The sequence below is a fragment of the Triturus cristatus genome, chromosome 8, assembly GCF_964204655.1.
Source record: "Triturus cristatus chromosome 8, aTriCri1.1, whole genome shotgun sequence".
Classification (NCBI taxonomy): Eukaryota; Metazoa; Chordata; class Amphibia; order Caudata; family Salamandridae; genus Triturus; species Triturus cristatus.
In genome coordinates this window covers 91,077,765-91,105,689 of record NC_140591.1, presented here as the reverse complement: position 1 = coordinate 91,105,689, position 27,925 = coordinate 91,077,765, and the positions used below count along the sequence as shown (strand labels likewise).

Genomic DNA, 27,925 nt, shown 5'->3' with positions numbered 1-27,925 from the left:
AAAAGGCATGTGGTCTCTTTTAGGGAGTTTATGGTGTTTGGTAAATGTGCGAAAGAAGGTTAGCTGGCTGTATGCTAACAAAACCCACAGAAGCATTGTGTGTGTCTCTTTTTGCGCACTCACACCATTATGTCCGCCTCTGTTAGGCCACTGGCAGCATTATGGGTGCCTCCTATAACTCAAGGAGATGATGGACGGAGCACTGAAACTTTTCAAACACCATAATCATTCTTTAGCTCACTGTGCTACACCAGTTCAAACCCAGCCATATGAAAATCAGTCCTGACCCTGTGCCTCATGGGAACAGTCCAGCTTGAACTGCCACGGCAAGTCTTCCCTGGAGCAGAAACAAGCATCTGGGGTGGTGAAGTGAGCTAAAGAAAGATGATGGATTCAACCCAGATCTGTGACTGGGGGTGAGTGTCTGAAAAGTTTCAGTGCTCCGTCCATCATTTCTTTGTGTTTGCTTTGTTCACCCTAAGTTGGCAGGGTATGCCCAGACATGTATCTCTTGCTCACTTTGCCACTGGATTCGAGCTAGCCTGGCTGATGAGGGGTGCTACCCCGAAACCTGTCCCAGGATGCTTGTTTCCATTCCAGGGAAGACCTGGCTTGGCATTTCGGGCTGGACTGTTACCATGAGGAACAGGGTCAAGACTGATTTGCATATGGCTGGGTCTGAACTGGGGTGGCGAAGTGAGCTAAAGAACGATGATGGATTCAACCCAGATCTGTGACTGGGGGTGAGTGTCTGAAAAATGTCAGTGCTCCGTCCATCATTGCTTTGTGTTTCCCTCCTATAACTAACAGCATTGCGGGTGCCTCGTTGAACCCACTGCCAACAATATGTGTGCCTTCGTCACCCCATTGACAGCATTGTGTCTGCTTACTTCTCCCCTCTGACAGCATTGTGGGTGCCTTCTTCATCCCGCTGACTGCATTTTGTGTGCTTTGTTCTCCCCGCTGACAGCATTGTGTGTGCCTTCTGCTCCCTGCTGACAGCATTGTGTGTGCCCTCTTGACCCCACTGACAGCATTGTGTGTGCCTTCTTCATCCCGCTGACAGCATTGCGTGTGTCTTCTTCACCCCCCTGACAGCATTGCGTGTGCCTTCTTTATCCCGCTGACGGCATTGCATGTGCCTTCTTCATCCCCCTGACAGCATTGCGTGTGCCTTCTTTATCCCGCTGAAGGCATTGCGTGTGCCTTCTTCACCCCACTGACAGCATTGCGTGTTCCTCCTTTAACTCACTCACTGGTTTCATTATGGATATTGCAGTCACTTCACTAACAGCATTGTGTGTGCATCCTTGTATGTGCCACCTTTAATCCACTGACCGTATTGGGTATGCGCCTCCCATAATTCACTGACATCATTGTGGGTGTGGCCTTCACCCACTGATAGCATTGTGTGTGCTTCCTTTAAACCACTGCAAACATGTGTGCCTCCATCACGCCACCGACAGCTTTGCATGAGCCTCCTTTAACCCGATAACATCATTGTTTGGATTGTACCACTGAATAGCGACACCAACAATATTGTGTCATACTAATATCGAAGACAGAAGACAGAATACTGATGAACAACACATTGAAAGAGAAGTGCATATAGGGAAGTATAGATTTACTGTTCCTAATTTCACGCCAGCGTGCCTTGAATATATATGTGCCACCTAGGTACATATATGTGGGGTTAGATATAGAAAATGTTGACTTACTGGCAGACTGGACCTTTCATGTTATTGCCCCCTCTTTTTCCTCCCTCACCCACTGCTCATGCTGTGGTGTCCCCCAGGGTTCCGCTTTGAGCCCTATTTATTTAATGTCTACATCCCACCCCTGGCTCTCTTGGCCAAAGCCCGGAACATCTCTTTGGTGCCATATGCAGATGACACTTAGCTGGTGCTTACTTTTTCTAGCAACCCCAGTCAGGACTTAGTGTAATTTCAGGAAGATCTAATTGCTAATTCTGATTGGATGGGTAACAACTACCTCCAACTGAATTCCACCAAATCTGAAGTCCTCTTTGTGTGCAGAGACTCCCATCTCTGGGGCAGCCAGTGGTGGCCCCTGCACTTGGTGTACCCCCCTTCCCCAGCTTAAATCAGTGGTCAATAACCTGAGAGTATGGATGCACAGTGCCCTCTCTTTTGAGGCACATGCTAAATCAGTGGCAGGCACCTGTTTTGGGTTACAACTTGGCTTAAAGCCTATCCTAGGTCTTTTCGATCCCCACACCCGGCAGTTGATCGTCCAGTCGACTGTTATGGCTAGATTGGACTATTGCAACGTGTTGCTCTTAGGCTCCAACAACCCGGCAGCTTGCTCTCTGTTTGCACTCTCCAAGCATTGTCACATCTCCGACCTTCTCCGCCGGTTACACTGGCTGCCAATGGCACAGAGAATTTACTTTAAAGCTCTCTGTATTATCCATAAGATCTTTGTAGGCCTTTGTCCTGGGATTGTGAGCACTATGTGTTCTCCTTATGTACCCACCTTGCGCTCAGTGGGTCTGTATCTGGCCCAAGTGCCTCGGGTACGCAGGGCCAGTGCGGGTGGCCGTTCATTTAAGGCACTGGGGCCTGCCCTTTGGAACTCTTTACCTATTTCTATCCATTCCAGTTCTGACCACTGGATTTTTAGAAGGACTGTGAAGACTTGGCTATTCTTCAATCACTAAGCTGCCTCTGTTTCCCACCATACTAGACAGTTAGCGCTGGGACGCCCCGTTGCTGGGGCAGCCTTGCGCTTTATAAATATTTGAACATAACTTACCTGCCTGGCAGTATTTTAGTTTTGATATTCTGCCTCGATATTGATATTGATATTCAGGGGGGCACAACCATTGTTTGTGGCTCAAGTAACCCAGTGACATCATTATTTGTGCCTCAGGAAACCCACTGATATCATTTGTTGTACCTCCTTTAACCCAGTGACAGTGTGTGTGTCTCCTATAACCCACTGAGAGCAATGTGTGTGCTTTCTTTTTTTTCCAAAGAGATTTTGTTCATTTTCAGGAAAATAAGATTCAACGCCCAACCATGGGCCCTTCAATGAGGGCCCCACCTCCGTCCCTCAAGCTGAAGCACAAAAGCCGTCCTTTTGGCTTTAGTATACCTTCTCAGTGGCACCATTTTCGTAGTACTTTACGCTTGGTTCATTTACTGGAATTGCCTTCTCTCATCTGGCAAAATAATTGTCAAGACGGAGAGATAGTAGCGTTTTGGGGCAGCTATAGAGAAAGTTTCTGTCCTACTCCACCAGAGGGCGCCACTGACTCTTTCATGCATTGTGGGAGGGATTGGCAATTTCCCCTGAATAGTGATCAGCACTTTAGTCACCAAGATCATATTGGCGGTCAATCTCCAGTCCACCTTGTGCATGTGCTTGATCTCTGGCGGATGAGGATTGAGGATGATGGTCGCTGGATCTGACCGCAGCGGGTATTCCAGCACTCCCTTCATGTGGCTCGGGATTTCCTCCCAAAAGAGAGTCAGCCATGGGCACGCCCCCCAAACATGCAGTGAGACTGCTATCTGGCCACATCTCCTCCTGCATAGGCCATCTACATTGTCACTCATCTGTTTTAGCTTGTAGGGTGTAACACGTCAATCCATCATGATGTTGTACATCAGTTCCCTATTCTGCATGCTTCCACAAAGAGATGGAATGTCACCCCAAAACCTCTGCCATTGGTCTACAAGGATAGTTCACCCCAGACAGCCCTGCCACTTTCTCATATTTGTCCATTTCCGGGCAGTGCCTGTGTCTACTAGAGCAGCATATATTGGAAATAGGGCCACGGGCCCCTACGACTGGGTGTGTCCTTTCTTTAAGCCATTGGCAGCAGTGTGTTCCAGTAATGGGGGTTATTGATGAGTTTCTAGGACCAGCAGTACTTTTATTAAAAAACAATGTAAGTGTTTCCGCGCGGCAAACGCAGTTGACTCGCGTGTCTTCTCATTTTCAGGATCAGGAGGAAGACCCTGGAAAGGAGTTACAGTCCTGATGAAGGTAGCCGAAACCATTTTCCCAATAACTCTGTTTGCATTTATTCCTGTGGCGCAACTTTTCTTTTCAGGATCGGTGAAAGGCACGGATCCATTTGACGTACCGTGTGTTACCCTCTCAAAAACCTTTTATTGCCATTTCGGATTAGTAGTGTGACCCTCCTGATGGGTTCCTGTACTCTTTCGGTGTGGTTCTGTGAAGAGCTTCCATGTAATGAAAGGTCGACCATCTCCGCGGTCCCTTAGAACATTGCAGGCGGTGTCCTGTGATCTGGAGAACCCTGGTTGAAATTTGAGTTGACCAGTTCAAAATGGTGCCTTCTGGGTACTATATGTTTTTTTTGCATACATACTGAACTCTATAAATAGAACTTCTGTGATTTCTGCTGCAACCCAGACCTGTGTATTGGTGTCTATTAGCTTGATGGGTATTCATTGCCACAATTTAATCCAGTAGGAGCCATTTGTAACTGGAATATCCTCAAGGGGTGATAACTCCTTGGAAGCTTGTAATAAATTCAGCGAGAGAACCTTTGAATGCTAATATCCATTTGTGGAGATGCTGTGCATTTACTCATGACAGCGCCCTCAACCACATGCAGAAAATATATATTCCATTTTTTGGTCTTGGGGGCGCATGAATACGTAAACAGAAAAGACTTGAGGCCTGATTTAGATCCTGGCGGACGCGTTACTCCGTGACCGATATCCCGCCGCTGAAATATAACTCTCATTTTATTCTATAGGATTTATATTTCGCCGGACGGGATATCCGTCACATTTGTGACAGAGCGACCCATCCGCTGAGATCTAGATCAGACCCTTAGTTGGAAACAGTCAAGGGAGGCTTAATGGATTTTACTTGGGAAGTCTGTAGACCCCACAAATAACAGCCATACTGAGAAACATGTAGTCGTGGTGTTTTGTGACCACGAGGAGTGGTATTTGATGGTGTGGACTTTGTAGGACAGGAGATTATGTGGGGTGAGCTGTGGTGAAATATAATGTGAAGTTTTTGCAAAGGGATTCCTTGGGAATCTAGGGGAATGGTTATCTGTAGGGATTGCTCATGCGGCTTGGATTGGGCTTTCGAAGCTGCTACAATGCTCAGACTCTCCTGGCCTGCTGCTGGATGTGAGTCAGCCCTTCAGGCTGTGGCTCTTCCATCCACAGTGAGCCTGCTGTGTGATCACACTAGGTGGAAACAACGAAGGACTTCCTTCTTTAGTAATAAGCTGCATGGGGATTGGTGCCTGGGATTGGTGGCTGGCTTTGTCGCTGTCATTTCAGTCGGTATCGGCAGAGCTTTAGGTGGGCTGGATCCCTCCGGTTCTCAGACCCAACTGTAATTAAGGACGGACATTGAAGCAGGTCATTATCAGGCCTTATATTCACGCCCTTAACTTTACATACAGAGGGGCTTGCTTACAAACCCCTTGCGCCGCCCGTATGTCACTTTTCCCATGTCAAAAGTGACACACTTGCGGCGCAAGGGGCTTGTAAATAAGCCCCAAAGAATGTAAAAAGGTTGAGGTAATCCATGTCAGAGATGTGGTTCCTGGTTATACCGTGGTTTACTTAATATTGCATTCCCCAAGAGTTTTTGCTTTTTGCAGGGTGTTGTGTTTCTGTAGTATTTTCCATCGAGTAGCATATCACTCCTGTATAATGCATACTTTGAACTGAGTTGCCTCCAGATGTTTATAACACCTCACAATTTAGATTCTCTGGGGCTGCAGCTGAAGGCAGCAAGAGTTTCTCAAAGTGCCTAGAACTGGCTCAAAAAGGTGTTCAGAATACGTGGACATGCAATCCTTGGCCTCTCTGCAGAGCACACAGAGCACAGTCACATGTGCCCATTGCAATTGTGATTTTGTCAAGTGTGTGGAAGGAGGTATACGGATATGACAATATTAACAAGGCGAAAGTAAAAGAAAATGCATTGCTTACAAGTGTGTGGTGTGTTTGTGGGGTGGTGAACAGTGCCAGGCTGTCCTATAGGGCAACCAGGCAGTGCCCAAACGGCAGGTCAGACATGACCATGTGTAGCCTGATTTTTGGCTATTTGTTGCCCTGTTCCAGGGTCTAGTGGGCCCTTGTTTTCTCTGGTATTTCCACAAACAGTCCGTCATATCATGAAAACACCTATACAGGGTGTCTTTACAAGTTCAAAACTGCCTTGATTTCCAAATGTGGGCCACTTTTTTGGCTATCTGAGTTGCGAATGGGGGCCACATATATTTTGGTGCCTGGCCTATGTTCTGTCCCAGTCCTTGGTGATGAAGTGAAGTAGATGCAGGGAAGTACATGCAGGCGAGAGTGAAAAGGTGTTGAAGAGAGAAGACGAGCTATGCAGATGGTGGATTTCAGAAGGGCATGGGGAGAAACAGGGCCAAGTGTCTAACAGAGACTGCAGAAGAGAGTGGTGTGAAGGGAAGAACAGGAGCGACTGAGACACTCCGAAGATCACTAACCCTTCTGCAGACTTTAGTAATGATTCATTCACTCTCCTATTTTTAGAACTGAAACATTTTCAGTATTAATTATTTAAAACAAAATCATTGCTACTCATTTATCTCAAACAGCTAACAACTAGTGGCAAAGCCAATAGTCCTGTCTAGGGCATCAGTCAGTTGTTGTGTCTGAATGCAATAACAGAAAGCTCAGAGATGCACACTATGGGACGCACAGAATTTTACTTTATGTGTTTAAGCCACACATTTAATTCATAAGCCAAATCTCTTGGAAAACAAATTCTAGTTACACTTCTTATGCCACACCCCTTCAAGCACCACCCCCCCAACCTTTTCCATTCCACTTAAAGTCCTGGATGTCAGAGATATGTAGGGTACTAGATGGGGCGCTACTCACCCCAGTGCACAAGAACAACACTGTGAATTTTCCTATTATTAATTCTTATTGGTGGTTCTTCCCCTGTGAGAACATGTTATGAAGTGGTCAGAACCTATTTGGTAGAATACGGGAGCAGCCACTAAACCATTCCCATATTTCAATCTGGGGGACAGATGCACATAGGAAACTGTTTGCAATGACAAATTAGTGAATTTTTGCGATTTGCTATTTGGGATTTTGCGATTCCCAGTGGGTCTCAAATAGACCTACCTCATGAATCGATTTGCAACCCATTGGGAATCGCAAAAATGCCAGCGAAGGTGGCCTGCTGGAGTCAGCACACCACCATGTCTGTGATTGCTTTTCAATAAAGCAATTTTGTTTTTTAAATGTGCCTCGTTTTCCTTAAAGGAAAATGGGCTGCATTTCAATAAGAAAGATGAAAAGTTTTCTTTTCATTTTTTAAGAGTAGGCCGTGGTGCGTGGGACCACTGCCAGCTAATGTTTTAACAAACATTCTCAAAGGGGAAGGGGTCCCCTGGAAACCCCATCCCATTTGCGAATAGTTTACAATTTACTTCAAAGTAGGTGGTAAAATGTGAATGTTTTCCAACCGAATTTCGGTCGCAAAACATTCACACTTACTACTGCGATTCGGTATTAGGGAATGCATGCCTTAAAAACGCCCCTTCCTAATACCGAATCGAAAACCCAATTTGCGATTCGGTAATAGAATTCTGAATCGCAAATTAGGCCTTTGTACATTAAAAATACTTTTTTTCCTTCACAAATGGCCCGATTCCTCTAATAGGCCGTTTGTGACCTCAAGGAAGCTTTGTATATGTGGCCTAGGTTCGGTGCGGGATGTCCACAGCGCACAACGCGGCAGCCCTGTTCCTGACGATTAGCGGGGCCATTCAGTACGATGAGAGGCAACGGAGTTTTGCATTCGCTGTTTGACACAACAGACAAAACCAACCTTTGGAGTGAAATGCTTTAACTAGGGTGACCACTTGCTTACAGGTCATTACAACACTGTTTCCAGTCCTGGATTTTTTGTGATAGCCTAATGCATTGTGGGTCCTGTCGCCTTGTTTTATTTAGAATCCTGAAATTAAATCTATGTAGGTGAAATGTCCAGCACCGAAGGCAATTTCCACAATGGTGGTCACCCTAACTTTAACGGGGTACGCCAGGGTGGCTGGTTCACATAATAAGTGATCTGTACTGAGTCACCTGCAACACTTTTACATTTGTAGAGGACTGCGTTTCCTGTTTTTTTGTTCATGACGAAGGCAGTTTGCTGAAAATCCCTTTCTTTCCCATACCTCCTGTAAAAATAGGGAATGTGTGTGCTCTTTTTCACCCTCTCTGCTCTTACAAGTAGAACTGGAAAATTCGAGAAATGTTAATATTGTCTTTTTTTGCTCCATTTTTAATGGAAAATTGAAGAAGGGTGTCAGAGGCAGCAGGTGAGTGGAAGAATAGTTTATTTGTAGAAAGAGGTGCCTAGAGTCGGTGTTACCCGGGCGAGGGTGAGAACTCCAGAGCAGAGCAGAAAAGTAAACAGAACTGAAGCACCTCGTGGCGCGCGCTCACGAGGAGGGAAGAGCGCGAGGCAATTCCGCATGCAAGCAGCAAGGGGAGGGCTCATGACGTCACCACGTCTCACTCTGCCAACGGGATCAACAAAGTAGAAACGCAACATGCACTGGGTGGCAGTACCTTGCAGAGTGTAACTTAAAACTGGATTGGCAACATACTAAGCACCTAATGCGTAGGGGAAATTCTAATTATTTATAAAGATCATTGTATACCTTTCTTCCTTTCAGGAAACATATTACCTTCCCTGACACGACTTGAGAAAATAGTGAATATCTGTTTCACTTTCCAAAACCTTCTATAATGAAACTCCAGCAAGTATTCGAGTTCAGTGTTTAATTCCAGAAACTTCCAGTCTCCATGGGTGGTCCTGCAGCTGTGTAGTGTTAGAAAGTGGGTTGTAGGTTGAGCAGGGAATGAGCCCAAGTGAGGCAGCAACCACAATCCTAGTAAGGAAGAAGCAGGCACACCCTAAATCAATCTGTACTCACCCTCTGGTAGTTGGGCACAGAGCAGTCAGGTGTAACTGAGAGTCAATGTGTACAGTATTTGTGCAACACTTCAAACAGCAAAACAGTGAAATCACAACACAAAAAGATTCCACACCAAGTTAGAAAAATAGAGCTCACGTTAATAAATACAACAAGTCCAAAACAACGAATATCCAATAAGTAGAACTTGGCATGTACATTTTTAAAGAATAAACTGTAAAATAGCACTTAGAAGCAATAAGCACTTATTTGGTATATGTGGTTTCCTGGGACAAAGTCAAGAGTTCAGGCCGATCGCGATGAAGCGCAGGCCGGATACAGGAACCCAGTGAGGCTCACTGGTTACGGCAACGAAGATGCAGGGTGCAGCCGAGTGATGCATTGGTGTTCCCCACGTAGTAGGGGTGATGCATCAATTTTCTCCATGCAGCGGTGATGCTGCTTCGATTTCGAAGGCAAAACGCAAGTTCTGAGATGTGACAGTTCCGAAGGCGATGCACCGGTTTCTCCATGCAGTAGAGGTGATGCATCGATCTTTAATCTTCTCCACGCAGTGGAAGCGAAGTGTTGGTTCTGAAGTGGCAGTCCCAAAGGTGATTCGCTAGTTCTGAAGAGGATGCCCCGCTCCTATTTCTGCAACAATAGCGATGCGTCAATTCTGGTCTTGCAAAAGAGGATACGTCGGTTCACTTCAGGAAGGGACTCAAGACCTGGCTTTTCAACAGATACCTGCAGCACAGGTCTAGGATATCTCCCGTGGTGATTAGCTGCGCTATACAAATACTTAATTGATTGATTGACATGTACCCCTACTGTGCTTTCTATACCCAGTACGTATACCCCTCCAGTGATATCTATACCCTGATACATGAACCCCCTACAGCAATATCTATGCCCTTGTAAGTATACCCCTACAGTGATATCTATACCCAACCTATACCATAGGACATGTACCCCCACAGTGATATCTATACCCTGGTAAGTTTCCCCTACAGTGATATCTATACCCTGCCTATAGCCTAGTATGTATACCCCTCCAGTGGGATCTATTCCTTGACTATAGTCTAGTAAGTATACCTCTACAGTGATATCTATAACTTGCCTATATCTTAGTACATATAGCCCTACACTTATATCTATACCCTGCCTATTCCCTAGTACATATACCCCTACACTGATAGCTGTACCCTAACTATACCCTAGTACGTATACCCCTACACTGATATCTGTACCATGCCTATACCCTAGTACATATACCTCTTCAGTGATATCTATACCCTAGTAAGTATACCCCTCCAGTGATATCTATACCCTAGTACGTATTCTCCTCCAGTGATATCTATACCCTAGTACGTATACCCTTACAGTGATATCTATACCCTGGTATGTGTACCACTCCAGTGATATCTTTACCCTGCCTATGCCATAGTACGTATACTCCTACAGTAATATCAATACCCTGCTTCTAACCCAACTATGTCCTTGTGCTGCTACCTATACCCTAATACATTTATTCCTACACTGATAAGTATACCCTGCCTATACCCTAGTACCTATACCCCTCCAGTGATATCTATACCCTGTCTATACTCTAGTACATATATCCCTACGGTGATATCTCTACCCTGCCTATTATCTAGTACATATACCCCTCTAGTGATATCTATACCCTAGTATGATTACCCCTCCAGTGATAGCTATACCCTGCCTATACCCTAGTATGTATACTCCTACAGTGATATCTTTATCCTGCCTAAAGCCTAGTACCACTACTTTAACTATGTCCTTGTGCTGCTACCTATACTCTAGTTCCTCTCCTTGTACCTCATAGTCATAGCACCTCTCCCATATTATGTTTAGCCTACTTTCACCTACACTCTGTCTATAGTCTAATATTGCTACCCTTAACTACATTGTAGAACCGCTTTCTGTATCTTTCTACCACTATCCCTACCTATATGCTACCACCTGTTGCCCTACCTATATCCAGCCTCCTTTACCTCTGCCGGCATCCTTGTATCTCTACCCCTGCATAAACCCTGATACCTTTACCTCTCCTACACCCTTGTACCCTATCCCTTGCCAATCTCCGAAATTGAGTTTCAATTGCCGAGGTCATCAGGTTTGTGGTCTCCAATTTATTTTTTCCAGTAGCAGCTGGTGTCAAACCAGAGTAGTGGGGCGGGGGGGTGGTCAGAGGGAGATGGGACGATGACATAACACACAACAAAACACAAAAACAAATAACTTACCTGCCGCATCGCTGCTTTTCTGCTCCGCTCTGGCTCCAGCCCACTGCAGGCACAGGCTCCCAGACTCCCCTGCGGCCAATCAAGAGGCCGCTCTCATGCTGCTGACAGCATGAGAGCAGCATCAGGATTTGCCTAAACGCCAGCAATATGCGCTCCCAGAGAGACTGGGAGCTTATGCCTGATATCTCCAATCCGGCAAGGCAACACAGGTTGGAGACCTCTCAGTGCGCATGTCAGGTTGGCTGTCCTAAAACGGCCGGCCGATACGACATGTGCACTGATAACAGTGCCCATCACCTCCCCCCCCCCCCCCCACCATGACCCTGTCCCTAAGGCTTGGCCCTAAGACGAAAAATAAAACGATAATAAACATGTTTTATTATAATTTTATTTTTCACGTATTGAGGCTGCTAGCGGGGGGTGAGGCACCGCACCTCCGCCATAGCAGAGGAGCTGCCGCTGGTTTTTAATTTAAAATGAGGTAAAGCCGGATGGGGCATTACTTGTGGGTATCTGCATTTCCCCAGGGATTTCTGCCTGTGATTCTATACTACTGAGCCTTCTTCTGGGCACGGAATCCTCCAGGTTTGACCATGAGAATGTGTCCTCAGAAACAATGCAGTTTTACCATATGAAATGCTATTACTTTTGAATATGGGTGTTTTTAGGTCTCGCCTGGCGAACGCAGCGTGAAGCGCTGTCGCCAGCGAGATCTATTGTTGCTGACTTGCCTCGGAAGTGGGACAGGAGATGGGCACGCGCATGGTCTCGGCGGATTTGAGTTGGTGTACGCGCCTACAGCCACGCGGCGTGCACATCTCCTGTCTCCCTTCCCTCAGCAAGCCAGTATGCAGTTTCACTTTCGTCCTCATTGTAGACTTTCTCTTGCCCACCCGTGTGCTCTGGGTCTCCTCCGCCCCCTCACGGACCGCTCGGTGCGCAGCTTCTGCTGTCTTCTTACCTTCACTCCCCGGCCCAACAACAGCTACTATTGCCCCGCTCTCTCCGGTGTCTTCTGCCCGCTTCCCATCACACGCATTCTCTCTCTTTCTCTCCAAACTCCCGTCTCCCCTCATTTCCCCGCCCGTCCCCATCCCCCCGGCCGCGGGCGCAGCTCACCTGTCTCGGCGGCTCGCGCTTGGCCCCGCGCGCAGGGCTCTGGCTATTTGCTCCCTCCTCGCCTGGCCCATGCCGCCCGCGGGATGCCGGGCATTGGGGGGTCCGCTCCCGACGGCCTGTGCGGTAGGCGCTGCAGGCAGGTGCCTCGCCCCCGTGGCTCGAGACTGGTGGGTTCTGTAGTGACAGCGCTCGCCATCTTATCTGCCGATGCGTGCTCCCATTGCGCTCGCCTGGACACCCGACAGGAGATGTGCACTTTCCCCCCGGACAGTCCATGTGCACGCTCACGCCGTCTGTTCTCTGCCAATGCGCGCTCACACCACGCTCGCCTATACAGCCCAACGTCACACGGACACGCTCGCACCACTTGCGGGACGCAGCATTTGGTTTGCTTTAACATAAAAGCCGTCCCGAAGCTGCTCTGGCCTAACCACATCCCTTAATTTAGGCCAATAAACCACTGTTGGTTGAAATGGTGCTCCCGATAAGGGCAGATACAAGACTATACAACATCACGTCATCGTAGCAGTCCAGACACTACCGCTCAATAACCGTTCAAATAGCCTCAAATCACAGTCTCAACCACATGAAGCAATCTTAACGCACCCCATCAAATGGGCTCAAACGCCAACTCCTTCCTTTGTCTTCACTACCCACGTTGACCCCTGGAACTTTACCACCGTCCAGCTTCCCCAGAGCACGTTTGGGTGGTTACAAAGGATTGTTCACATACGCAACTATTTTATTTCTCCCCCGCGCGATACTCACTACGTTGTTCCAAAGCCTACCAGGGGGAGTCGCATAGGAAGGGAAGAACACGTGCCAGTGCTCCCGACTCTTGGGGGATTAAGGACATCCGGAGCTGAGCGCTCATGTTCATCAGAACAGGACCCCCGCCCCCATACCAACCAGCGAGCCACCATTACTGCGCTCGGCCGATCTTCACATCTGCCCGGTACGCACACACAGAATCACTCACCTGCCGGTCTCACCCAACTGTTCCAGCTGTATCTGGGTGAAATGTCTCGCAAGCCGGTCACTGCCCGGATAAAAGCATTTAACTTTCAGTTATCACGCGTGCGTAGTGATAGGAGTTGAGCTGAGAGACATCACGTACGTAAGTAAATTCTACAGAAAACTGCGCGGGCACATTGAGAAAGTAAAACTGCATGAGGCTTAAAACAGCTGACTACTCTGCACGTCTGGCGCATAGCAGTTTCCGTTTGGTTCCCAGTACTTCTAATTCAGTGATTCCCAAACCAATGCTGTGCGCGTGTTATGCTGCGCTGAATTGACATGGTGTGGAAGAGGATTTCGAGACCCCAGTGTATGGTAGGTCGGTGTGTCTAGAGGGATCTGTGATAGGTGGGTGAGTCTGTGGCATGCCAGTCAAGTCTCTGGTAGGTCGGTGTGTCTGGATGCGGCTTGCTGTGCTCGGTTGTGAGTGAGAGCCCTCCGGGGCGTCTGTGTGTTTGAATGTGTCAGTTTGTGAGACCTGTTGTTGGGATGCGTTTGCCGGTGTGAGTGTCATGTGTGTGCAATGCCTGGCTGTGCGTGTGCTCGCCTGCCTGTGAGTGTGTGTGTGCGGAGCAGCGTGTGAGAGCCTTGGCTGTGCCAAGCTGTAGGTGTGTCTGTGTGTGTGTATGTGTGTGTACAACCAGGAGTCCATGTGTGTGAAAAATGTAGGTGTGTCAGCGTATGTGCAAGCATGAGTCAGTGTGTGTGGAGTTGTGGGTGCGTGCATGAGCGCATCAGTGGGAGGTGGCGTGGGCTGGAAATCGCAGTTTGTGGGCATGGAAAAACTCCGTAAAACATTGTATATTCATTGCTTTTAAAAATAAACAGGACATTACGCGCACATACCCACCCCCCTGCCCCCATGACGCCATTATGGCACTACACTACTAGTGGGTCCTGGATCCCATGGTCACAATATCCCCTTCCTATACCAGACACAGTATAAAAGGATGTCATTTTAAATAAGGGAGGCCTATGGGCTTTTCATTTAATTAATAACAAGCATTTGCAATGCAATACGTCTCGCATTTACGCAAGTTTGAGCAATTGACATTATAAATGCCAATGCATTTTATTTATGTTTTGGTTTTTAAAACATAAATAAAAGGCATTGTCATTTTTTTGTCCTGCCGCAGGTAATCCAATTCCTGGGCCAGGGAAGGTTTTGGAAACCCCAACCCCCTGACGGACCTTATTTGTTCATTCTCTGATTCACTCTCCACTGCTGAACTAAGGTCCGATGTGGAAGTGGATACCAGTGCGTTGCCGCTTGTGCTGGGTTGTACAGTAGAGAGGGAACCAGTCTTGTCTGCTGCTTTTAGCGCATCGTATTTTCGCTGAAATTTAAAGGTTTTGCATTTTTTTAAATTTCCTCCTCTTTCTGCAAACGGTTCAGCATATCTTCACGGTACTGTTGAATCACGGCCTTACTTCCAATTTACCGATTTTCTTCATTTAAATTATCAAGTTTGACCTGTAGGGCAACACGGTCACTTTCGGTGTATTTTATTAAAATCAGGACCAATCTGCGAGACGATTCCAGAATACAATCTGTCCACTCGGCCTCATGAGGTAACTGGCGCCACTCGAGTCCTCTGACCCGGAATTTTCTGTCACTACAATCGTAAAACTTTTACGCTGTCTGGGGGCTTCCACAGCTACTCCTTGTGGGAGGTACTGGTAATCTCCGGTGCAAACCAGAACAAGCATTTGCAATGCAATAGGTCTCGCATTTACGGGAGTTTGAGCTATTGGCATTGTAATTGACAATGCGTTTTATTTATGTTTTACAAACAAAAACATAAATAAGAGGCATTGTCATTTACAGTGCCAATAGCTCAAACTTGCGTAATTGCGAGACCTATTGCATTGCAAATGCTTGTTTAATAATGTAATCAGTTACCTATTACAAAGACTCAGCTACTGCTATGCATCCCTTGTTGATAGATTAAGATAGATTTCAGCTGGGAACACATTTGCAAATTATGCCCGAATGGTACATTATGCATCAAATTAGGAAAAAGCTACAGAGTGGAAATAGCTTAATTCTACTGACCCCATGGGCTTGGCCAACCTGATAGTAAGCTCCTGGAAGGGGAAACATGGCATCCGCTAGCTGAGCGGTAGCGCACGTCCCTGCTCTGCGTTCCTCCCTAACCTACCCAGCGAGAAATATATGCTGCCGTCACCGGGTTGAGTGAAGATTTCTGCGGAATAAACGTCTTTTACCTACGTTGAGAGGTTCTCTGGATGAGTCCCGGTCTCTCCTGCCCTTTGTTTTTGCCGCGCTGGGACAGAGCCGCCCTGGAGCTGCGACGCGGTCGCAGAGCGGCGGCTCGCGGTCTCCTCCGGGAGAACTCAGGCAGCGTCAGCACAAGGGGGATCGGAGCTTACCTCCTGCAGAGTGGCGTTCAGGAATCTAAAGGTAAGGTAAGGTAAGGTTGCTGTCTCTGCTACATCCAAAGTGGACAATAACGAAGACCAGGGGCATGATTCTGTGGCCAGTAAGAAACATCTTAATCCCCCATTAGAGAGATCTAGTTTATCTTTCTCTACTCGGGCGAAGAAAGCCGGTCAGGCCGAAATTAACATTTAAAAGACACAGCAAAGTATATGCACTGCAGGGGGCAAAAGGAAAGAAAAAAGTGAGGTGAAAACTCGAGAGAAGTTGCTGGACTGGGTTTTCTGGGATTTAGAAGAGGAGGCAGGGGTTCAGAAGATCTCCCTCGCTATACAAGAACCAGGCAAGAAAAGGGGGGAGCAAACCGTTCTGTCCCAGGTGGAGCAGATATCTCAGATTCCTCATAACATCTCCGTGAAGGGGAGGAGGGCAATAGAGTCAAGCAAGAAGAGCTGTGCTAAGGCCACCACTAAATCCACTTCCGTAAAAGTTACCCCTTCTCTCCGCTCCTTCTTTATGTCATTTTTGGACGTCGAAGTCTATGCCACAGATGGAAAGCTGGCCACAACACTCTTCAAGAAGAAGACAGATAGGAACAAAGCCTTACACTTTTCAAGAAGTCTCAAAGAGAACTTGCCCTATGGGCAATTCTTGCGTATAAGAAGAAATTGCACATTCAAAGATGAATATTTTGCTCATGCAGAGGTACTTAAGAACAACCTCCTAGCTCGAGGATACCCCAAAAAACTTCTTAAAAGAGCAATCAAGGGAGCATGGTGGACCCCACGAGATTCATTACTCCAAAGAAAAGATAAAACCAAAACAGACAGAATTGTCTGTGTATCAACCTTTTGCCCGTCTTCCAACTGGCTCAAAAAGACTATAAACCAAAACTGGCACTTAGTAAAAAATCTAGATCCAACACTCAAAGAGGTTCCCCTCTTTGCGTTCAAGAAGGATAAAAGCATTGTCAATCAGATAGTCTGAGCAGCCCTTCCAAAATCTCAAAATATGACGATGAGAAGTTTTCTAAATCTACCACCCATACAAGGTCACCACAAATGTGGCTTATGCGTGTGCTGTGAATCAACCATTGAAGGAGTCCTTTTCACACACAAAGAGATTCATTGGAAACACGATAAATTTACAAATTGTAAATCCAAGTATGTTGTGTATGGAATAGTCTGCCCATGCGACAAGCTATATATTGGCAAGACTAATCAAGAGATCAGATTAAGAATTCAACAGCATAAATCCAGAGTACGTAAAAATGTCCAGAATGCACCATTGGTCAACCGTTGGCTGGCCCACAACCATACGGAAAAAGACATCAGATGGACCGTTATTTCAAAAGTCGAACAAGACATGAGAGGAGGCGACTTAGATTCGAAACTATTAAGACGCGAGGCAATGCTTATTGTCAAATTTAATACATCTACTGAAGGACTGAATGAATTATCTGAAATTTATAATCTGTAAAGTTCTTTCGTATATAAAATTGGAAGAGTTGAAGACTGCGACACAGTCCTCTCGAGCGCCAAAAGGTACATGACCTGCACCCTCCTTCTCAACTTTGAGTGCTTGCCACCATGTTGGCCAGAATGTCTGTTCAAACACTATCAGTTTATACGTGAATATACATTTAATCAGTGCATTGTGATGTCACAAGAAGCAGCGCATAGATATGAACTTGTCGAACCAATGTGGGACAAGGTTTAATACCAAAAAGATTCTTTCTATGGAGGTGGCCACCTTTTTAGTACCAGTAATTTGATTTCCATATCAAAGAAGGAGCTCCGTCCACTTAATCACCATAACTGAGCAAATTTAGCTTACCCACACGCGGAATAGCGCGTTTTTGAACCGTAGTCTCCCAAGGCAGCTGAAGATCGCGAGAATCAGACAATACAGACAAAGTTTAATATCAGGACACATGCAAATGCCTCTAAGATAATGAGCAATACATCATGCTGGATATCATTTACCAATACAACATAACAGACTAAGAGACCAGCACCTGGTGAACTCCTATCTCAATAAGGCATTAATGCACCAATTAGGTTTCTATATAAAGGAGATAGTGTTGTTCACGACTGCACCAGTATCGAATAAAGTTTGTTCACATACGCGGAATAGTGCGACTTTGAACTACATCTCCCAGAGGCAGCAAAAGATCGCGAGATCTAAACGGCACAGATGAAGCTTAACACCGACGCCAATGTGTTGAAGGCAGCGAGCAATACAACACGCCGAAAACCATTGAAACCGAAGGTAAGACCTGCGCGAGCAAAAGAAGAGAAGGCTTTTACTATGGATGTGAGTTCATCAGATTCGCGCATTCAGCCGAGTGATGGCATCCTAATACGTCCGTTTCTGTTTTCAACAGAGAGAAGTGAATGCCAAGAAAATAAAAATATCGATCGTCCTCGGCTTGCTGTACCAAACGCTACGATTTAAGGTATGCTTCTAACAAGAAGAGCTCTCTAGACTCTTGAAAAAACTATGCCACCTTTTGCTCTCACATTAACACGTCCATTTTTCATATAACAGAATCCTCAACCTCCCGCCCACAGCTGGGTCCACAAACTGCCAAGACACCACAAGTAAGAAGTTATGACTAAACACTGACTATAATGCACGGTTAAGTAGGCTGACAATGACTTTTGAAATAGGTATGGTAGCATTAAGAGATCTTGTTGTTACCTTTTTAGATCCATATCGGAACCAATCCCATTTCTGATTTTCACTGCACTAGTGCAGGTAAGAGTTAAACCCAGCGGTCGGAACGCTTAGACATGCAATGTTCTGGGTCATTTAGTAAACGCAGTTTTTGTTTTTGTTTTGTTTCAGTCTTACATTGGTCCTGATGAGGATCTCTTCAAGAAAAGGGATCTGAAACGCGTTGACCTGTAGTTTGAGGCCAATCCCCGAGCTAAATCAAAATAGAGTTCTTTATGAATTATATATAATTTGTGTTGATGGCCTCTATAATTCATTATGAAATAGTTCGGTTTGTCAAGATATGATTTGTATGAATGGGTATGAGTGACGTTTTTAATGTTTGTCTTGTATAGAAAAAAAGTTTTTCTGTGGTGTCTTTTTCAAAAAGTCAAATATGTATACAAAAAATTATGTACATCACTTTAAGATGAGTCTTTAGCTTTGTGGTACAATGTAGTGTTATGTGTTTTTTATAATTCAAGTCATTTATGATTAAATCTGACAGAAAAAGAAGTCATCAGTGTTAATTTTTCAATGATTACACTTTGAATGAAAATATGTGCCAAATAATGGGCAGCACTGGCAGCTCCTCTGTTTTTTGATATTATCAGGCTAAGCCTTGCTGCTTTTACAGCCAAGACCCAAGACTGTTTTTTCAGGTTAGCTAGCGTGCACCTGCCCGCGAGGTCACTAGGTGTTGCAAGCGATCACCTTGTTAAGCCAAGTTCTAAGAGTTGTTTTTGCAGGAAATAGGTTTGGTATCCTGTTGCCACCAACCCAGTAGATATCTCAAAAGAATTCGGTTGATTTGTTGTTAGTTATATTTTTGTTGATTTTGTAGTGTAGCTTCACGCGTTGATGACTGACCGAGACACATTTGCATACACCGAAGAACATATAACTAAATTGATTAATGACCCTCCATTGTTTGCCTCAGTCTCTTTAAGCGCAACAGCGAAAATCACTAATGAATCAGATAAATTGATTAGACTTAAGAAAAAACTAATTAGAACTGACCTTCATGGCCATATTTTAGTTGAACATCTCAGAGCTGGAACTATCCCAGGCGGACTACAGATACGCAACGTATCTGTGATTTTCACAGAAGACCCTATTTATAAAAAAGGTTACAGTCAGATTGAAACCAAATGCAGTAGAGACCTCATGGTCCTTACTGTTGAGACGGCGCAGCGGCTGTCCAAACAACAACTGGACGAAATTGCCGCCTTGGAAATGGATATCAAAACAAATCAACTAATCACAGACGCCAAGTCACTACTGGAAAAAGTGGATAAGGAAATTCTAGAATTTAAGGATTTTTCAATTAATCAGAAGGGCAATAAATTCGAAAAGGATAAAAAAAACTTTTCTTTAGAAAAAGTATATCCATATCTCCAGACTGATTTTTACTCCAGACCAGAAGCACGCAAGTTTCTACCGGAATATCAAGGCAGATCCAGAAATAAATTTATAACTTTTTCAGAAACATCATCGTCAAGCGGCAGCGACATAGACACCTCTGATAGCCGCCCAGAGTTCAATAGACGTGGCAACTACCAACAAAACTATCAACAACAACCGTCTTTTTTAGGAAGAGGCCAACAGAAATCACGAGGCAGAGTGAGATTCAACAACCAGCCATGGGAAATGTCAACAAGACGCCACAACTACAAGAATTAAATGTATCACCAATTTACAATCTTTCAGACAAAGTATTGACTGACGCGCAAACAAGTGTACTAAAAAAAGGTTTGACATTTGTTCCCGCAAGAGAGACTAACTTCATTCAAATAAAAACAGAAGTGATAGAATTTTGCAGAAAAGTTCGTTTGATTACATATTTCAAAGACAACCCAGTAATGATTCAGACAGAAACAACAGGACTGAGAAAGAAATCGTTTTTCTGCCCACCATCAAGCAAAGTTCCTAAGGAAGTCATCATGTTCGAAAAAGTAATACTATCAGCTATTTCGGAAGTTGAAAAAAAGCAAAAAAGATGTTGGAAAGCCAACTTCACAAAAGTTCAAAAAGAAGCACTTCAAGAGCTAAAAGATGATCAAACCATAACAATAAAGCAAGCCGATAAAGGCGGATCAATTGTTATCTGGGGCACAGATCGTTATATAGCAGAAGCAAATAAACAACTTAGCAATGACCGCTGCTACAGGAAAATAACATGCAACCCCACAATTGAACTCAAGGGCAAATTGTTTAACATCTTACAAATAGGTTTTGATCAAGGCTTTCTGGGCAAAAAAGAGTACGACTACTTAAGAAACAAACATCCTCGCATCCCCATTTTTTATGTACTTCCAAAAGTTCATAAAGACCAATCGTGCCCCCCGGGAAGACCAATAGTCTCGGGTTGTGAATCTCTGTTGGAACCAATTTCCAAGTTCGTTGACTTCTTCTTGAAACCATTCATTCAGGAGGTTAAATCTTTTCTACAAGATACAACAGATTTCCTCAACAAATTAGAGCAAATGAATTTCGAAGAAGGTAACAACCTCCTAGTGACACTAGACGTAGTGTCATTATATACAGAGATACCACAGGATGAAGGCCTAGCGGTTTTGGAAAGCCTACTCAATAAAAGACCTAAACCAGAAAAATTGCCCACGCAATTCATCATGGAATTAGCCACCTTTGCTTTAAAAAATAACTATTTCAGCTTCAACAACAAATTCTTTCTCCAAATAAAGGGCGTGGCAATGGGTTGTCCCTTTGCCCCTGAATTGGCAGTCCTCTTTATGTCAAAATATGAAGAGACCTTTATCTTTAACAACAATCCTTTTGCAGACAGCATTAAGACCTGGGTTCGTTACATCGACGACGTCGTTATGATTTGGTGTGGTGAAGAAGACCAACTACAGTCCTTTGTCAACTGGCTTAATAACAGAACAGCGGACATTAAATTTAGTATGAACCACTCAAGATCAAAAATGTCATTTTTGGACGTTGATGTCTATGCCACAGATGGAAGCTGGCCACAACACTCTTCAAGAAGAAGACAGATAGGAACAAAGCCTTACACTTTTCAAGCAGTCATCCAAGAAGTCTCAAAGAGAACTTGCCCTATGGGCAATTCTTGCGTATAAGAAGAAATTGCACATTCAAAGATGAATATTTTGCTCATGCAGAAGTACTTAAGAACAACCTCCTAGCTTGAGGATACCCCAAAAAACTTCTTAAAAGAGCAATCAAGCGAGCATGGTGGACCCCACGAGATTCATTACTCCAAAGAAAAGATAAAACCAAAACAGACAGAATTGTCTGTGTATCAACCTTTTGCCCGTCTTCCAACTGGCTCAAAAAGATGATAAACCAAAACTGGCACTTACAAAAATCTAGATCCAACACTCAAAGAGGTTCCCCTCTTTGCGTTCAAGAAGGATAAAAGCATTGCCAATCAGATAGTCCGAGCAGCCCTTCCAAAATCTCAAAATATGACGATAAGAAGTTTTCTAAATCTACCACCCATACAAGGTCACCACAAATGTGGCTTATGCGTGTGCTGAGAATCAACCATTGAAGGAGTCCTTTTCACACACAAAGAGATTCATTGGAAACACGATAAATTTACAAATTGTAAATCCAAGTATGTTGTGTATGGAATAGTCTGCCCATGCGACAAGCTATATATTGGCAAGACTAATCAAGAGATCAGATTAAGAATTCAACAGCATAAATCCAGAGTACGTAAAAATGTCCAGAATGCACCATTGGTCAACCATTGGCTGGCCCACAACCATACGGAAAAAGACATCAGATGGACCGTTATTTCAAAAGTCGAACAAGACATGAGAGGAGGCGACTTAGATTCCAAACTATTAAGACGCGAGGCAATGCTTATTGTCAAATTTAATACATCTACTGAAGGACTGAATGAATTATCTGAAATTTATAATCTGTAAAGTTCTTTCTTATATAAAATTGGAAGAGTTGAAGACTGCGACACAGTCCTCTTGAGCGCCAAAAGGTACATGACCTGCACCCTCCTTCTCAACTTTGAGTGCTTGCCACCATGTTGGCCAGAATGTCTGTTCAAACACTATCAGTTTATACGTGAATATACATTTAATCAGTGCATTGTGATGTCACAAGAAGCAGCGCATAGATATGAACTTGTCGAACCAATGCGGGACAAGGTTTAATACCAAAAAGATTCTTTCTATGGAGGTGGCCACCTTTTTAGTACCAGTAATTTGGTTTCCATTTCAAAGAAGGAGCTCCGTCCACTTAATCACCATAACTGAGCAAATTTAGCTTACCCACACGCGGAATAGCACGTTTTTGAACCGTAGTCTCCCAAGGCAGCTGAAGATCGCGAGAATCAGACGATACAGACAAAGTTTAATATCAGGACACATGCAAATGCCTCTAAGATAATGAGCAATACATCACGCTGGATATCATTTACCAATACAACATAACAGACTAAGAGACCAGCACCTGGTGAACTCCTATCTCAATAAGGCATTAATGCACCAATTAGGTTTCTATATAAAGGAGATAGTGTTGTTCACAACTCCACCAGTATCGAATAAAGTTTGTTCACATACGCGGAATAGCGCGACTTTGAACTACATCTCCCAGAGGCAGCAAAAGATCGCGAGAAACGGCACAGATGAAGCTTAACACCGAGAAGACGCCAATGTGTTGAAGGCAGCGAGCAATACAACACGCCGAAAACCATTGAAACCGAAGGTAAGACCTGCGCGAGCAAAAGAAGAGAAGGCTTTTACTATGGATGTGAGTTCATCAGATTCGCGCATTCAGCCGAGTGATGGCATCCTAGTACGTCCGTTTCTGTTTTCAACAGAGAGAAGTGAATGCCAAGAAAATAAAAATATCGATCGTCCTCGGCTTGCTGTACCAAACGCTACGATTTGAGGTATGCTTCTAACAAGAAGAGCTCTCTAGACTCTTGAAAAAACTATGCCACCTTTTGCTCTCACATTAACACGTCCATTTTTCATATAACAGAATCCTCAACCTCCCGCCCACAGCTGGGTCCACAAACTGGCAAGACACCACAAGTAAGAAGTTATGACTAAACACTGACTATAATGCACGGTTAAGTAGGCTGACAATGACTTTTGAAATAGGTATGGTAGCATTAAGAGATCTTGTTGTTACCTTTTTAGATCCATATCGGAACCAATCCCATTTCTGATTTTCACTGCACTAGTGCAGGTAAGAGTTAAACCCAGCGGTCGGAACGCTTAGACATGCAATGTTCTGGGTCATTTAGTAAACGCAGTTTTTGTTTTTGTTTTGTTTCAGTCTTACATTGGTCCTGATGAGGATCTCTTCAAGAAAAGGGATCTGAAACGCGTCGACCTGTAGTTTGAGGCCAATCCCCGAGCTAAATCAAAATAGAGTTCTTTATGAATTATATATAATTTGTGTTGATGGCCTCTATAATTCATTATGAAATAGTTCGGTTTGTCCAGATATGATTTGTATGAATGGGTATGAGTGACGTATTTAATGTTTGTCTTGTATAGAAAAAAAGTTTTTCTGTTGTGTCTTTTTCAAAAAGTCAAATATGTATACAAAAAATTATGTACATCACTTTAAGATGAGTCTTTAGGTTTGTGGTACAATGTAGTGTTATGTGTTTTTTATAATTCAAGTCATTTATGATTAAATCTGACAGAAAAAGAAGTCATCAGTGTTAACTTTTCAATGATTACACTTTGAATGAAAATATGTGCCAAATAATGGGCAGCATTGGCAGCTCCTTTGTTTTTTGATATTATCAGGCTAAGCCTTGCTGCTTTTACAGCCAAGACCCAAGATTGTTTTTTCGAGGATAAAATTCAGGCTTTACGTAGAGACGGAGATGCCCTGAGGGAGAGAGTGGAGTCACTTGGAAATAACTCACGACGGAATAACCTACGCCTCTTAAAGATCCCGGAGGGGAAGGAGGGGAGTGATTTAAAGGCGTATGTCGTGGCTACGCTTAAAGACTCTCTCAATCTGGAAGAGTCACTGGAGTTCTTTGGAAATGATATCCAAAGGATTCATAGGGATCCATTTCGATTGATTCCCGGGAGAATGAAACCAAGGAAAATCCTTATAAACTTCCTCACATATGCGCTAAAGGAGAATATTCTGAACCTGGCGCTTAAGGCGAAGTCATTAAAGGGACCGGATTTTTCGTATGAGGTGCGCTCGGACTTATCTAAAGTAACTTTGGAGCGCCAGTGGGAATTGGGTCAGAGGATGGACAAGTTCAGGGCATTGGGTGCCACAGTACAGATGAGATTTCCCGCCTTCCTCAAGATTATGCATAACAACAAAATGTTTAATATTAGATCTCCATATGAGGCTGACGAGCTATTAGAGTCCTTAAGCAGAAGCGAGTCAGATTGATTGAACGGATCCATCTTAGGAATTTCAAATTGGTATGCCCCCCCTTCCCCCCTCACTTTTAGGAAGTTGAAAGCTAGAGAAGAGTACGAGATGTTTAGGTACAAGATAGTAAACATGATTAAATGATGAGAATTGATGAGAAAAAGTGTAGGGAAAAGAAAGATGAGAAAGGGGAAGAGAGGGGAAAGAGGGAAAGAGGTAAAAATAAAAGAGAAGGGATAAAAAAGAAAAAAAAAAGGGAGGAGAAGGAGGAGAGAGGGAAAAAAAAGAAGCATAGAGCAGAGGGAGGGAAAAATAATAATAAAAGAAACAAAGAGGAGAAAAAGAAAAAAAAATATATGAAATTTAAAACAAAAATAAAAATATATAGTTAATTTAGTAATTTAGTAATTTCTAAAGGGGTTCTTAATCAACTTTCTTAACCGATGCTTGCACATCACTCAGCTTCGTTTTTTTTTGGGTTTTTTTCTCCTTGATGTATTGGTCACTTTTTTTCTTTTTAAGTTTTGCAGATCTTAACCCTTTAGTAGTAGGTCAGGGGGGGATCAGCAGTAGCAATGTGACGTAAATATGGCCTTACACCAGGTCATAGTAACAAGGGTGGGGTTTCCCATGGGAGGGGGGAGAGGGTTTGGGAAGGGTAAAAGCATAAAAAGTCCTCATTTTTCGTTGCCCCAGTATCATTTTTTCGGGTTTAACTCTCTTTTGCAGTTTAAGCAGAACTTATTTGCTGTCTTTGTAAGCTTATTGTGCTGTTGGGCCGATGGGATGGCATTAAAGGTCGAAATTAGAATCTTGGTATGGCATTAATCCACTTTCTGTCCTGGAATGTGAATGGGTTGCGTACAATGAATAGAAGGGCTAGAATTTTACAATACTTAAAGGATTCGCCTGCGCATGTCATTGCAATCCAGGAATCACATCTGCTAAAAGCAGAGACCTCTGAAATCTTAATTAAACAGCACTGATCAGACGGCCAATATTAGAGGGGTGATGGTTCTCTTTAAAAAACAAGCAAAGGCTCAGGTACTAGAATGTAGGGAGGATTTCAGTGGAAGATGGCTTATATTAAAAACATTACTGTCCGATTCGCTTTTCACCTTGGTAGTCTATTATGGACCTAATCAAGATGATCCTTCCTTTTTAGATACAGTTAGTACTCACTTGCTTGATTTTCCTGATCCCATCATTTGGATGGGAGACTTTAATATTGTGCTACATCCTGGATTAGATAAATCGCTTAAGTCACGAGCCGGGGTTCCCTCTAAATCACGCTCTACCCTATTAAGTATTATGAGACGGATCGGCCTCTCAGATGTCTGGCGAGAGCGTGCAGGAGACCAACCTGGGGTGTTGTTTATCAATCTGAAATACCACCATAAATCCAGAATTGATTATGCTCTGTTCAGCTATGCGTTAGGGGATATGATTAAATCTATTGAATATCTTCCATCTCATTTGTCAGATCATTCTGCATTAGCTTTCTCTTTAACACTTCCGCAGCAGCAACGACCTAGATCGTGGTCTTTTGATCGCACTATATTACTAGTGGAGGACGAGATAAAATTTCTTAATCTTGAGACTATTCAGTTTCTCAACCTAAATCTGAACTCAGCGAAAATATCGATGGTGTGGGATACTTTGAAAGCCTATTGGAGAGGCTGCATTACTAATCGTGCCTCCTTTAGGAAAAAGAATTTCAGTAATGCTGTTAAGGGGTTAGAAGAGGACATCGCTAGAATCCAATCAAAATTAAATATTATACCAGGAAGTAACTAAGGTGGATCTGGAAGAATTAGACTCCCTAAAAAAACAATTGGAGAGTATTCTCCAAGACAGAATCTCCCGCAAATGGGAAGCGAGCAAAATTTCCCATTTTGAATTCGGGGAAAGTGTTGGTAAATTGCTCGCATGGAAAATAAAATCTGATCAGGTCCGGAACCATATCAAGCAGATAGTGGTGGATGGAGAAAGGTTACCTCGTTCTTCTAATTTAGAAATCGGGGCGGCTTTTCGAGAGTTTTTTCAGAAGATATATACTAACGATACCATTGAGGATCCTGTGAGAAGATGTAACTGGATGGATAAGATTAAACTACCAAGCCTCACGAGGGAACAGCATGATGCTATGGATAACGAAATCACTGAAGATGAAATTAGAATGGTAATATTAACTCCAAAAAAGGTAAGGCGACAGGGCCTGACGGCCTTCCAGCAGAGTTATATCGCCTTCTTATAGATCCTATAATCCCTGTGCTATCTAGAGTTTTTAATAGTATATTGGTGGATGGAGATGACCATCCGGGGTCTTGGAGCGAAGCGACAGTCGTTCTAATATTAAAATCAGGAAAATCTCCTACGGACTGTGGTTCTTATCGCCCCATATCACTCCTTAATTTTGATTATAAAATCTTCACCGCCATCCTCTCAAAAAGGTTAGGAGGCGTAGTGGACATGGTTATCCATCCAGATCAGAAGGGCTTTATCCAAGGGAGACAATTAACAGACCTCACTTACGACCTAATAGGTGCTATTGACATCGCGTCTTCTCTTTCCCTCCCCTTGGCAGTATTAACACTAGACGCAACAAAGGCCTTTGATCGGGTTTATTGGCCATACCTCTTGGAGGTGATGAGAAAGTTTAACCTGGGAGCCGGCTTCTGCCGGGCAATTGAATTACTGTATAAGGCTCCGATTGCCAGATTACTTGTCAATGGGGCTCTGACAGATCCCTTTACCATCACCAGGGGAGCGCGACAGGGCGGCCCCATTTCCCCTCTCCTGTTTAATTTATATATAGAACCCTTTGCACAGGTTTTAAGAGAAAAACATAACATCATCCCTTTTAAACTAGGAGACTAGGAGACTGGGAAAGGAGAGTGGCACTGAAAGCAGATGACATACTAATCTTCACAGCAGATCTTGACAGTGCCTTTAACACGATCATCACACGTGCAGAAGAGTTTGGCTTGATCTCGGGATACGAGATTAACCCAAGTAAAACTGAGATCATGGTCTGGAATATGGAAACCGCGTATCATCACATCGTCACTAACATGAGATACCTAGGAATTAGAA

At 44.1% G+C, this 27,925-nt stretch overlaps 1 protein-coding gene across 2 annotated transcripts in view; it reads left to right on the top strand.

The window, feature by feature from the left end:
• The window catches only part of SIDT1 (SID1 transmembrane family member 1), a 588,249-nt gene that overhangs the window by 435,998 nt on the left and 124,326 nt on the right, over window positions 1-27,925 (top strand). For both annotated transcript variants that reach the window (XM_085621093.1, XM_085621092.1), the window contains exon 10: window positions 3,971-4,014. In XM_085621093.1, coding sequence (XP_085477219.1) covers window positions 3,971-4,014 — 44 coding nt within the window. The remainder of the gene's footprint in view (window positions 1-3,970; window positions 4,015-27,925) is intronic.